Source organism: Perkinsus marinus (genome assembly GCF_000006405.1).
Source record: "Perkinsus marinus ATCC 50983 genomic scaffold scf_1104296958712, whole genome shotgun sequence".
NCBI classification, from domain to species: domain Eukaryota; phylum Perkinsozoa; order Perkinsida; family Perkinsidae; genus Perkinsus; species Perkinsus marinus.
The window spans coordinates 589,779-603,098 of NW_003206658.1; the positions used below are offsets into that span (position 1 = coordinate 589,779).

Consider the following 13,320-nt stretch of genomic DNA (forward strand, 5'->3'; position numbering starts at 1 on the left):
GACCTAGGGATAACCCATCTACCAGAGGGAGCTTGATCAAGGCATTCAACCATGAATCTATCGTTCACCTTCATTTTGAATTCGGCAAGATAGCAAGTAGTAGTCCCCCCATCGATCTTTGTCAATCGACGGACGCCCACCCATTCTCCACCAGTTAGGTCGCCCAGTGCGATACCTTGAGGCATCTTGCCGCGGAGGATGGAGGGTAAGTGTGCTCGATGAGGGCCGGTCTCTTCCTCTCTTTTCCTCTCAACATCGTCCTCACGAGAAAATAAAAGGTGAGAGAGAGGAGCGGGAAACTTTCTGCCTTTTAGGAAATACAAATAACAGTTGTTAGAATCACATCTGGCCACTTCGAAAGGGCTTTCAACGCGCCTATGTCCATCAACTGTTCTGTAAAGACGAGCTTTATCCCCCTCCTGGGAATGTTTAGCGTACGGCAAGATGCAACAGATTTCATTTCGGCAACCAGTTGCCTCTCATTCCGTACATGAGTGAGAAGTGAATAGGCCGAACCTATCCACTCATGCAGGCGATGCCAGAGCTTCGTAGGGTCATCAATGTCCGAAGTTTGAGGCCCGTCATCAGTGTCTTGAGGACATGAGGGTAATGATACTAACCCTGTGGAGGGTGCGCCTGTAGCCAATTTATGGGGAGATAAGTGGGTGTCATACTAAGTAGAGTGGTTATGCACCATGATGGCTACTAGTGCAGCAGCCCACCAGGGAGTGGTGTACCCTCGTCTATCTGCTTGGGCAGTTTGGATGGCGGATTTGACATCACGAATGAGCCGTTCAATCATCTCCTGACTCTGGGGCCTTCTCGGCACTCCAGGCCTCAAAGAGATGCCCATCATCCTGAGGAACATTGCAAGCTCTTGTGACTGGTCACCAGTCACTGGTGAGCCCCGGCCATATCCATCTGGAGGACTGAAGGGATTCCATAGCAAGCACACCACTGGAGTAACGCCTGAATCACGTCCCTTGTGCAAGCAAGGACACGCGGCACGTCCCCACAGCAAGCGCGACACGAGTCCCCTCATCCATCAGAACACATAGGTACTGCCATCCTCCAGGGCTCAACTCGGGAGATCCCCCCAACTTGGCATCATTCGGTTTGGTCAGGAAGTCGATATGGACATTGGTGAACCTGCCCGAGTTCCTCTTGCGTACCAGTGGTTGAGCAGGTTCCTTTGCGAAGGGTTTGCCCATCTGGCATTCATGATAGGTAGATACACCCCTACGAACATCAGCCACCATTGTGTCCCAAACATATCTTGCGGCAAGATTCTTGCCTTCCGTAATGCTTCTCAGACTCGGGGAGCACCCTGGTGGGCAGCTAGCAACGGATGGGAATGGCTACGGTACAGCGCCCATTCCCGCGCCCTTGTTGTGTTCAGATAAACCTTCCAGCCTTCGTGAACGCTGGGATCCTGGTGTTCTAAAACACTACCCACCTCGCTCAGCCGGAAGTAAGGACCATGCGCACCTCCTCTGGCCAAAGTATAGGCACTCTCATTCTGCGGCTTCTTGGCAGGCCTTCCTTGGAGTGCAAGAACGAGGTCTCCGAGTCGAATGCCACAAACCTCGTGAGTTTCACAAAACTCTGGGTCCTTCAAGGCATTACTCTCCGGTTCTAAGATATCCTTTGGTCCCATATTGGCCAAATCTGTGGTGTCATCGAACTGGAACCGTCGTCCCCCCTGCTCAATTCCTCCTGACCTCGTTACAAAGGAAAATCCTACAGTCGGAGGATCAACCATAGTCATGGGTCGATCAGGCTCTGCATCCGGCTCAGTAGGCATTGGGTCACTTGCAGAGGTAGTTGAGCAGGGACGATATGCATGATGAGTGCCATGGCCAAATCTCTCGATGCAGAGCTGTTCAGCAAGCGCACACAATACTACCGCAGCCTGTCCTGAGCATCTAGCTGAATGCCCCTTTTCCTGCTCATCTCCCCCCAGAGGAGGCAAGTCAGGCAGAGTGGCAGGCAGGCGGGATAGATGGTCCGCAAAAAGGTTACGAAGACCCTCTATATGCCGTATCTCCAAGGAGATGTTACAGTCAACTTGCAGATGATGCCGGTGCTGGTTGAGGGCATCTGTAGCTCTTGCAATGGCAGCCTGGTCGTAGATACTCTCGTTGAGTTTATCAGTCTGGGACCATGCCACTGCACTCGAGTTATCACAGAAAATGACAACCTTACGTATTTGCTGACGGGAAATAGGGAACCATCCGACCCATTTGACCAGTAGATTAAGGCACTTCAGGACAGCGAGGTATTCTTTTCGATTGATATGCGTCTTTTGAAGTGCGAGAAGTCGGGCAGGTCGTAGAAAAAGTCGAGTGGAGAACGATCTCATAACCATTGGAGGATGAATCACAGTGCTCAATCCGAGAGTCATGATGAGGTGGGACAGAAGAATGGTGATAATGCCCAAAATCGTCAGAGATTGCCATATCTAGGACTTGCTGCAATTTACGCTTTGTTGAGGGCGTGATCGTCCATTTGTGATCCCATGTTTGGCGAGACTGAGGATTTGCACCTACCGTTGGCGATTTGCCTGCTCATCGGCGTAGGTGGTCACCAACTGCTCGGCTGCATGGGTGACACTGAACTCCATCATAATGGGCACCAGCTAGACTGAACACCTGCCGGCGTGAAATGCTATTGGCGTCAGGTAGTCTAACGCCCCCACTATCCACACATTGAAGAAGCAGCCGACCATCCTCAGCGCGAGACCAGAACACTCCCATATGGCGAACGGGTTCCACAGACTGTTCCTTCTGAGATGGTACAGGGATAGTATCACGCTTTTCCGGCGGGCATGCTGCACCCATTAAGGGGGCTATCTCGAATAGGATATCGCGGAGTGCAACCACTCGGTCTTTGGAGCCGAAGAGAGCTTTATCGTCATAGTATGGGAGGGCTGATACACCAACATCCAGAAACTCCTTAGTGTCTCGTCGGCAGACAGCTCTGCCCAGTAATCCAGTGTAAGCACAGTTCAACAAGAGAGTCACCTGGGCAGCAAGCGCCGCTGGGCCGCAGCGAATTCCGAAGACCACTCGGTTACAATGGAAGCTGCGACCCGCGGTCTTAATTCGCACACAGCGACGCCCCGCTAGCCTTAACTTATAAAAGGCCTTCTCGAGGTCAAGCAGCTCCAAGTGGTCCCCTGGCTGGACCCGGGCACGGAGTGTACCCAGTACTTCGGGAACACTGTGGCCACTACAGCTCGCCGCTGGTAGACATAAATTTGGACCTCGCATATCACTGCATAACCTGACTCGAGTACTCTTGTGTGTAGCCTGGGATAATGGCCGTATGGAAACTTTTGGGAAATTTTTTGGTGGTTTTTGGAAAAAAACTAAGAAAGAGTTCCCACCTAAGGTGGATGAGATCGCAGTTTCAACTTCCAGAACGATGTTTGGCGGTCGATCGATGGCGGTCGCACGTGTTCGCTTTCCTCAGCTGAGCTCAGAAGAGTTCCCTCACTAATTATAGGGGCTTACAGTCACTGTAATACAGTGTAAGCCTTACACACAATTTCGAGTAAAAGTGTACAAAAAGAATTTTGAAAAATTCCCCCAAATTTACTCACTATTTTCATCAACACATGTATAAAACCACAAAATCACCCCATTTCACGTGAAACACATCACGTGTTTTACGCGTTATTCACTTTCCAAATGCGTTTTCGAATATGTTTTTTTCGCGATTGTTTCTCATATCACGGGTTGTAAAACTCCAATGTTACTCGAGAAAAAACACGTGTGAAATATTGAGCCCGCCGCATACGAAAACACAGTCAGACTGTGATGTAGTAAGAACAGGAGCGCTTGGAAGTTGGCCGTCTGAACGTTTTAACGCACTTCTTCGAGCAACGATTATGTTGTGCTCTGCTATTTAGTTATAGATATAGATACGTAGAAATGACGAACAACAATGGGACTTGTCCGAGTGAGACTCGGCGAATTCGTCTAGTTCGTAGGACATATTTTAATTCTTGCTTCTCGTAGCGGCCCACTAATCGTATCACTACAACCTATTAACACGGAAGGGTGCTGTGGCTATGAGTGTCACCATGTAGCAGGATTTGTGTAGCAAGTAGATTTATTTGAATCGACTCTATCCAATCAAACTGTTATATATCACCCTACTGAACGTCAATCAACTAGTGACTAACTGCGACTGTTTAATTATCAATACAATCTAAACTACCAGGAGTAGTGGACTCCACTATATTCGATCCTGATCGTGAACCAAGAGTACACGAAATCTGTAGCCGACTTCGCTTCGCTCGGTCGGCCCTGAACTCAGCACCGGAATAATCGCAAACCTAGACACCTTACTGCATGGAACAGCACTTTTTGCATGGAATTGTAGCACTAGTTTAGATTAAGCACCCTAGCTTAGATTTGCAGGAAGCGCATAGATTAGACCAATCTTCCCATTCCTCACACTTGCATAGCATCAAATTGGCCAACACTGTAAAAAACACTTATCTCACTCAATTCAATTATCTTTATTGATGGTATGATCGCAATGCGTCAGTTGCGTTGACGATCTGGTCTCAGCAACGTTCTTGTCGATTATGCTTTGAGCACCCCATGATATTTGGTTGCTAGTAGAGAATCTTGAGTGGCGATATATATATTCACCATAACGGATTCCTTCACCCGAGAGAGACACATTGTGTGTTACGTGGGATTGGGATAACGATCGATGATGATGCACCAGCATCTCCCAGAACGATGACTAATCGGAATCGAGCCAATACTTGTCTACTTAAGTAAGACCTACCCAGACGCAAATCCACGACGCAAACTCAAAACTCAGCAGTTGGGCATAAAAAATCGACCTAATCAAATGCCAAGCGTTACGATGATCAGGTCTGATGATCAGACCTTCACATTAATAATATAACCAGCATTGGAGAGGCCATCGAGCTAGACGAGAGTTCACTGAACAAGTTATCAATGACTCGGTGACATTGACTCCATCATCATGAGACGGAGTCAGAGTAAAAAATTAAACCTTCTTTCCTTCAAGTATCTTATTGACAGCCGCCGCAGCATTCACGCGGCCGAAGGGAAGGGTCTTTTCCCCTTTACTGTCCTTGAGACCTTGGGTGGCCGTATCCTTGATGATACGTTTGATGTCAGCAGGGGCCAGCTTATTCTTCAGAGAAGGTTCAAGGCTGTAGAGCATCCCAGCTATACCTGCTACGATAGCGGCGGAAACCGAAGTACCCGTATCTTGGCTATACTTCCCTTTGAGATCAGTTGTAACTATTCCCTCACCTGGAGCGGCAATGTCAACAGCTGAACCGAAATTACTGTCATCAGAAAGCCGCATCTTGGAACCATCTGTTGCAGCCACACATATCACTCCATCAGTGGGTGAACGGTCGAAGGAACAAGGGAAGTCTGGATATATGTCCAGATCCAGGTGCGCATGCCCTGCGGTGACGACAACGAGCATGCCAGCTGCAGTTGCTTCCCGAATCTTGTCGTCAATGAATTGGGGTCCACTTGAATCGGAACCTTCCGTCATGAGAATAACTTTCACATCATCTTTCCTCTCATTGATCAGGTAGGTGAAAGCATCCTCGATGAAGGGCCAAGCCGAAAACTCATCCGTGGATATGGGCAGTATGCGCACACTGTCCAGAATACCCGCAATACCGATGTTGTTATTCCTGATAGCGCCAATGATGCCAGCCATGCAGGTTCCATGCAGTCCTCGAGGACTGGTATCATCATTCTCATCAACGACGTTGTAGCCCTTGATGACGGCACCCTTCAAGTCAGGGTGGGTGGCCTCGATTCCGTCGTCAATAACTGCGATAGTCACAGGTGTTCTCTTGGCAGTGGAGTCCAGGATATCCCAAGCCTCAGGTATAGAAATGGCTTCAAGATAAGACTTCTGCATGTAATAGAGTTCGTCGTTGGGATCGCCGTTCATAGGACCGAGCCCACGGAAATGACCATTTTCGTCCACTTCTGCTTGAACGTGGAGAAAGTCGCACGAGAAGAACCAGAGTGATGTTACGAGGAGCCTCATTGTAAGTCACTAAGAAGAGCAATTCCTTTTGCTTCGGCGTGTCGAAGTGTACGCGTAAACTATCCTCTTCGATTCACGCAGATGGGACGGATGAGTGACGGATCGTTCGTGTTGGCACGTAATTGTCGAGGACTGACCTGCATAGATAGCACAAGTTATCAAGTCACAGATCTGCTCAGGTTTGGATAGGTCTAGCATATCGTTATCAGTATAGCAAAGAGGTCTGGATAGTCGTAATGGAGAATCTCGAGCCATACTCGTAAAGACGTTGGTGGAACTCTACCACGTACGTGACGTATCACACGTAGAATTGAAACGTGTGATGCGCTGTCACCGCATTGGACGTGAGCCTAGGATGGGTTAGTGCGCAAGACGGGTATCTTCGCCCGACGAATCAGACGGTTTACCTTTCTCTGCATTTATACGCATTGTACTAGACCGCTGGCCTACTGAGTGTCTGCTAGTAGCAAACTGCTCACATCATGTGAGTCACATGTACTCATCGTGGCAGACTGCTACGATAAGTACACGTGAGCGGAAGCAGTTGGTGACAGGAAGTATTGGAATCGACGACGGTGACGTTGGGTCCATAGTTCGGAACATATTTCTGCGATGACCGGAACGAGTTTTCTTCTAGATCATTGAAATTTCCAGAATGATTTGCTGATGACCGTATGAAAACTTTTGGGAAATTTTTGGTGGTTTTTGAAAAAAAAAAACTAAGAAAGAGTTCCCACCTAAGGTGGATGAGATCGCAGCTTCAACTTCCAGAACGATGTTTGGCGGTCGATCGATGGCGGTCGCACGTGTTCGCTTTCCTCAGCTGAGCTCAGAAGAGTTTCCTCACTAATTATAGGGGCTTACAGTCACTGTAATACAGTGTAAGCCTTACACACAATTTCGAGTAAAAGTGTACAAAAAGAATTCCAAAAAATTCCCCCAAATTTACTCACTATTTTCATCAACACATGTATAAAACCACAAAATCACCCCATTTCACGTGAAACACATCACGTGTTTTACGCGTTATTCACTTTCCAAATGCGTTTTCGAATATGTTTTTTTTCGCGACTGTTTCTCATATCACAGGTTGTGAAACTCCAATGTTACTCGAGAAAAAACACGTGTGAAATATTAAGCCCGCCGCATACGAAAACACAGTCACCTATCACACACAACTTTTGACAATTTCAATTGATTGAAAATTAGTCGCCAAAGCAAAGTTGGGAAAAATCCTTAATTAATCCTTGATGAATTCAAATGTACGCTATCTCATGAGATTAATAAGGATCGATTTGAAATTATATCGCATGGATGAACATGAGATGTGGTAGGAGTAACCTGTCGAGATTATTATAGCGACAAGTTGTTCACTATCATTAATCTCTGAATAGAAAACACAAATTTACATATTATCAAATTGGCCCTCAGCACTGAAAAAATTCGCCCTCTGAAAATTAATTGAAAAAACACAAGTCGGGGAAATCCTAAACCAGTCGAATATGTTTACTCAATTGCCATCGCCACCGGAGTTTCCAATCTTCTTATAGCTTCACTACGTACCTACATCGATATAATCGCTCGGACAACAAGTGGGGAAAAAATTCCGCCCATCACTTTCAGTTGTGTTCGTATCGACGACACGGTTGACTTCGCCATCCATCCACTGGTCGGGTCAAGGGCCTTCCCAAGTCTGTTAATCTTAAGAACCTCTTTCAAAAGAGAAGAAACACAAATGGCAGTTTTGGAGGAGGAATGTATATATCCGCTTTCCTCAGGAGATTTTACATACGAATTCGCATAAAAGTGTTCCAAAATCAACGAGAATTTCCCAAAGTTTTTACATTGTCACCAACACACTTAATTGATCATGCGCATATTTTCCCACCACACGGATACATATAGAATTAGTCTCGTTTCGTTGTTAGAGTGTATGTTTGCTTTCCTGAATTCAGCTCGGGAGATTCTTCACCGATTATAAGAGGCTATATACAGATTCGAGTAGGAGTATACAGAAAATCAGCGATAATTTCCCAAAATTTCTTCAGAATTTTCATGTAATCAACACATATGTACATTTTCCTGCACGTAAGTCTCCATGCCTTTACCCTCCGGTTCGAACCTCGCAATTTTACGTGTTTATATAAAAAATCTGTAAAATTATACAGAAAATCCTGGATAATTTTCCGAAATTTTCCCAAAATTTCCGAATTGAGGGCATATTTTCCGCACAGTTTCCTTACCTCATTTTCCACTACTCCTTGAATGGCGGAATCCTCAATATCACAAAGCTGATAAATTTGTGAACGATTACCCGGTGGGCGCTAAAACAACCAACCTTACTCTCAATAGAGTTTCACAACCCTAGTGGTACGAAAAACACTAGTGAAAAATATATATTTCACGACTACTCCATATCAACGCTAATATCGGATTTTTTCACAGGGTATTACGACGCCACTTCACGTAAACTCAATAAAACAAATCTCACCCGAAAATGAACATCAGGTTTGCTCTCCGTCGTAATAGTAGTAGCAGTAGTAGTCGCACTAGGACGCTCCCGAGCTGCTGCCGGACTGCAAAAATGAAAATGTCTAAAATCAATCACCTGATCGATCATAACTACTGTGTGGAGGGAAAATGTCCACATGGTCAACCACATGTGTGGCCAACGATGTGAAATTTTTTGAGGAATTTTCTGCAAATTCTCTTCGGTTTCCGTACATTTCTACCGTATATAAACTCCTATAGTAAGTGAGGAGACTTTCGAGCTCAACAGCTGAGGAAAGCGATAACATATATTCCTACTCCAACACTGTATAGGAAACTCTTCTGAGCTCAGCAGCTGAGGAAAGCGATTCTATATATTCCTACTCCAACACTGTATAGGAAACTCTTCTGAGCTCAGCAGCTGAGGAAAGCGATTCTATATATTCCTACTCCAACACTGTATAGGAAAGAGCTCAGCAGCTGAGGGAAGCGATGAGATATTCCCACTTCAACACTGTATAGGAAACTCTTCTGAGATCAGCAACTGAGGAAAGCGATTCCATATATTCCTACTCCAACACTGTATAGGAAAGAGCTCAGCAGTTGAGGGAAGCGATTCCATATATTCCTACTCCAACACTGTATAGGAAAGAGCTCAGCGGCTGAGGAAAGCGATTCCATATATTCCAACACCGATCACTTCAATGAAATCTCAACTCACCTGAAATTTCACTGCTTCTGGGTTTAGCTTCGGATCATATCCAAATCGAATATAGCAATTTCGTCAGGGACCGTTGAGGTATGAATATGATACCTATTATGAACGTGGTGAACTACAACGAATAGGAAGCAACGACAGAAGTTGAAAATGTTCGAAAACGTGATAAAATTACGCACGATGTAGGTTTAGTAATGCATTGAAAAGAGTAGAATTGTAGTGTTGGGAGGCTTTTAGAATTAATAATGGGGAAGCAATGCATTTGCTGAAAGCGTGAGAGTATGTAATGAGAATTCGAAAATGTTATTTTTTCACGCACGATTATATACACCTAGTTTGAGAGTATTAATCTCCAACACCGTCGATTTTTAAGATTTCGAACATCAATATGATAACAATGTGAATCACTTGACGCCAAGGTTCAAACGCGAATGTGAAAGTATGCAAAGGTGTTGGTGATGAAAATATGAAGAAATTCTGAGAGGAAATTTTGGTATTTCTTATTCATTTCTGTATACTTCTACCCAAATTCATATATAAACTTCAATAACAAGCTTTGGAAACTCCTGAGCTCAGCTGAGGAAATGAAAATTACAGCGAAAATTCACAATCTGTCACAACGCATGTTCATAGGCTTTGAATCATAGCCATCGTTACGTTGCTTAGTCTCATAAAATAACGCAAATTCTCCGCATTTGCTTTTCATAAACTGTCACAGTATAAATACGAGTTTAACTGCTCAAGGTTGTCGGAATTGGAAATTCCAGACTAGAAATGCAACCCGTGGAAATTTCATATTTTAGAGGAAATTTTAGGAAAAAGACGATGAACAGACATTGAACTTATCCCTAGTGCTCCGAAAGCTCCGAAAACAATTATTCAGTTAGACGCTATACAAGACATAACGAATTGACCATCGCATTCGCGATCAGGACCGATTCAAGGAGAGATCGATTGAAATGACGCTCGACAGATGTCATAACCGTTTCACAACATGGTGATTTCGTGTGTGCTGTTATACAACATCATGTTCAACATGCTCCATGTTCTCAACATGGTATGCTGTGTCCAATGCTTAGAGTAGCTCTCTAGAAGTCTCTGTTATAGTCAGGATGGAGTTCACTCACATTGAGATCAATAGTAGACTACTACACAGATTTGTTGATATATGCCCAAGTTGGATCAGCCGAATGACAACGTGGTCTCCGATGAACGAGACGTCTTTATCTCTAACTCAACCCTCTGGAGATTTTTGACGGTTACAGAGGAGAGGGTTGCTGATGCTAAGATCCAAAATACGTTCATCCGCCGGTGTGGGTGGGATCAGGGGTTCGACAACTCTAGTAGAGTTACTCTACTCGTCGAAGGGACCATGTTTGCCGTGAAAACTGGACCTGCTACCACCCCCCTACCAAGAAGTGTCGAAAACGCCGAAGGTCTTCTATGGGGACCTCAACAGCAAGCACCAACAGCGATCCTCACCTCAAGTTTACTCCCAAGATTTTGCACTTCTTGCTTAAGGTGCAAGCTGGGGATCATTTCATAAGAATATTGTTGCTCTAGCTACGGCTATGAACCGGAGTCTCAGAGACACTACTTACTAACAGCACCAACGCGCTCCTAGGCTCGCTTCATCCGGGGTACAAGTCACTCACATATGGAGAAGCAAAAAAAGATCAGGGCTGATATTTTTAGAGAAACTGGGGAACTCTGTTCGAAGGAGTTTTTCGACAAGACCAAGCAGAGATTCTCAGAGAAACAAGGCCTCCGCCGGTACCGGCGGAGCTAAATTTCTTTTTCCACCTTTGAAACAAATTTCATGGAAATTTCCGTATGAAATTTCAATTTCAGAAATGGCCTTGCGATTTCCATGAAATCGACAACCCTGTAACTGCTCCTAATGCAAAGCTTAGTTTCCATGGATATTCCGATATTGTACGTGAGCCTGCTCACTGGGAGAACTCGACATAAGGAGAGATAAGGTAGTGGTAAAGATGAGCAATGAGCAAAACGTGACGCAATTAAAATCGTCTTTCGATTAAGCTAGTAGCTCAAACCGTCTATCGATCAACCTAATAGTGTAGAGAAAAATTGTTCGGCACTAACTCTGCACTGACATCAGGCTGCCGTCAGCCACACATCCCCTCTTAGTGGCGAACATGGCTAATACCGTGAGACTCCAGCCACTCGGCAACGCGAGATGAGATAGGCCTCGTCCTTGTTGGGTAGAAACCTTGCTCACCGAGAATGTGCTTAGGGCTGACTACTTGATCGGTATCCCTGGACCTAGGGATAACCCATCTACCAGAGGGAGCTTGATCAAGGCATTCAACCATGAATCTATCGTTCACCTTCATTTTGAATTCGGCAAGATAGCAAGTAGTAGTCCCCCAATCGATCTTTGTCAATCGACGGACGACCACCCATTCTCCACCAGTTAGGTCGCCCAGTGCGATACCTTGAGGCATCTTGCCGCGGAGGATGGAGGGTAAGTGTGCTCGATGAGGGCCGGTCTCTTCCTCTCTTTTCCTCTCAACATCGTCCTCACGAGAAAATAAAAGGTGAGAGAGAGGAGCGGGAAACTTTCTGCCTTTTAGAAATACAAATAACAGTTGTTAGAATCACATCTGGCCACTTCGAAAGGGCCTTCAACGCGCCTATGTCCATCAACTGTTCTGTAAAGGCGAGCTTTATCCCCCTCCTGGGAATGTTTAGCGTACGGCAAGATGCAACAGATTTCATTTCGGCAACCAGTTGCCTCTCATTCCGTACATGAGTGAGAAGTGAGTAGGCCGAACCTATCCACTCATGCAGGCGATGCCAGAGCTTCGTAGGGTCATCAATGTCCGAAGTTTGAGGCCCGTCATCAGTGTCTTGAGGACATGAGGGTAATGATACTAACCCTGTGGAGGGTGCGCCTGTAGCCAATTTATGGGGAGATAAGTGGGTGTCATACTAAGTAGAGTGGTTATGCACCATGATGGCTACTAGTGCAGCAGCCCACCAGGGAGTGGTGTACCTTCGTCTATCTGCTTGGGCAGTTTGGATGGCGGATTTGACATCACGAATGAGCCGTTCAATCATCTCCTGACTCTGGGGCCTTCTCGGCACTCCCGGCCTCAAAGAGATGCCCATCATCCTGAGGAACATTGCAAGCTCTTGTGACTGGTGAGCCCCGGCCATATCCATCTGGAGGACTGAAGGGATTCCATAGCAAGCACACCACTGGAGTAACGCCTGAATCACGTCCCTTGTGCTTGTAGAGAACGATGGCACAGCAAGCGCGACACGAGTCCCCTCATCCATCAGAACACATAGGTACTGCCATCCTCCAGGGCTCAACTCGGGAGATCCCCCCCAACTTGGCATCATTCGGTTTGGTCAGGAAGTCGATATGGACATTGGTGAACCTGCCCGAGTTCCTCTTGCGTACCAGTGGTTGAGCAGGTTCCTTTGCGAAGGGTTTGCCCATCTGGCATTCATGATAGGTAGATACACCCCTACGAACATCAGCCACCATTGTGTCCCAAACATATCTTGCGGCAAGATTCTTGCCTTCCGTAATGCTTCTCAGGCTCGGGGAGCACCCTGGTGGGCAGCTAGCAACGGATGGGAATGGCTACGGTACAGCGCCCATTCCCGCGCCCTTGTTGTGTTCAGATAAACCTTCCAGCCTTCGTGAACGCTGGGATCCTGGTGTTCTAAAACACTACCCACCTCGCTCAGCCGGAAGTAAGGACCATGCGCACCTCCTCTGGCCAAAGTAGAGGCACTCTCATTCTGCGGCTTCTTGGCAGGCCTTCCTTGGAGTGCAAGAACGAGGTCTCCGAGTCGAATGCCACAAACCTCGTGAGTTTCACAAAACTCTGGGTCCTTCAAGGCATTACTCTCCAGTTCTAAGATATCCTTTGGTCCCATATTGGCCAAATCTGTGGTGTCATCGAACTGGAACCGTCGTCCCCCCTGCTCAATTCCTCCTGACCTCGTTACAAAGGAAAATCCTACAGTCGGAGGATCAACCATAGTCATGGGTCGATCAGGCT

General features: G+C 46.2%; 3 protein-coding genes across 3 annotated transcripts; all 3 read right to left on the minus strand.

The window, feature by feature from the left end:
- Positions 1 to 1,456: 1,456 nt before the first annotated feature.
- Positions 1,457 to 1,804, minus strand: Pmar_PMAR011638 (hypothetical protein; the record flags this gene model as incomplete). Its single annotated transcript, XM_002773745.1, has 1 exon — positions 1,457 to 1,804. A coding segment is annotated over one exon (348 nt), but the record flags the coding sequence as incomplete, so codon positions are not given.
- Positions 1,805 to 5,034: 3,230 nt separating this feature from the next.
- Positions 5,035 to 5,970, minus strand: Pmar_PMAR011639 (thermitase, putative; the record flags this gene model as incomplete). Its single annotated transcript, XM_002773746.1, has 1 exon — positions 5,035 to 5,970. The coding sequence occupies one exon, from the start codon at positions 5,968 to 5,970 to the stop codon at positions 5,035 to 5,037; it is 936 nt and encodes a 311-aa protein (XP_002773792.1).
- Positions 5,971 to 7,474: 1,504 nt separating this feature from the next.
- Pmar_PMAR011640 (hypothetical protein) lies at positions 7,475 to 9,902 on the minus strand (the record flags this gene model as incomplete). The annotated part of the gene is made up of 5 exons (XM_002773747.1): positions 7,475 to 7,502; positions 7,580 to 7,632; positions 8,313 to 8,393; positions 8,561 to 8,645; positions 9,886 to 9,902. 5 exons carry the CDS (start codon positions 9,900 to 9,902, stop codon positions 7,475 to 7,477), a joined length of 264 nt encoding a protein of 87 aa, XP_002773793.1.
- Between the last annotated feature and the right edge of the window lie 3,418 nt (positions 9,903 to 13,320).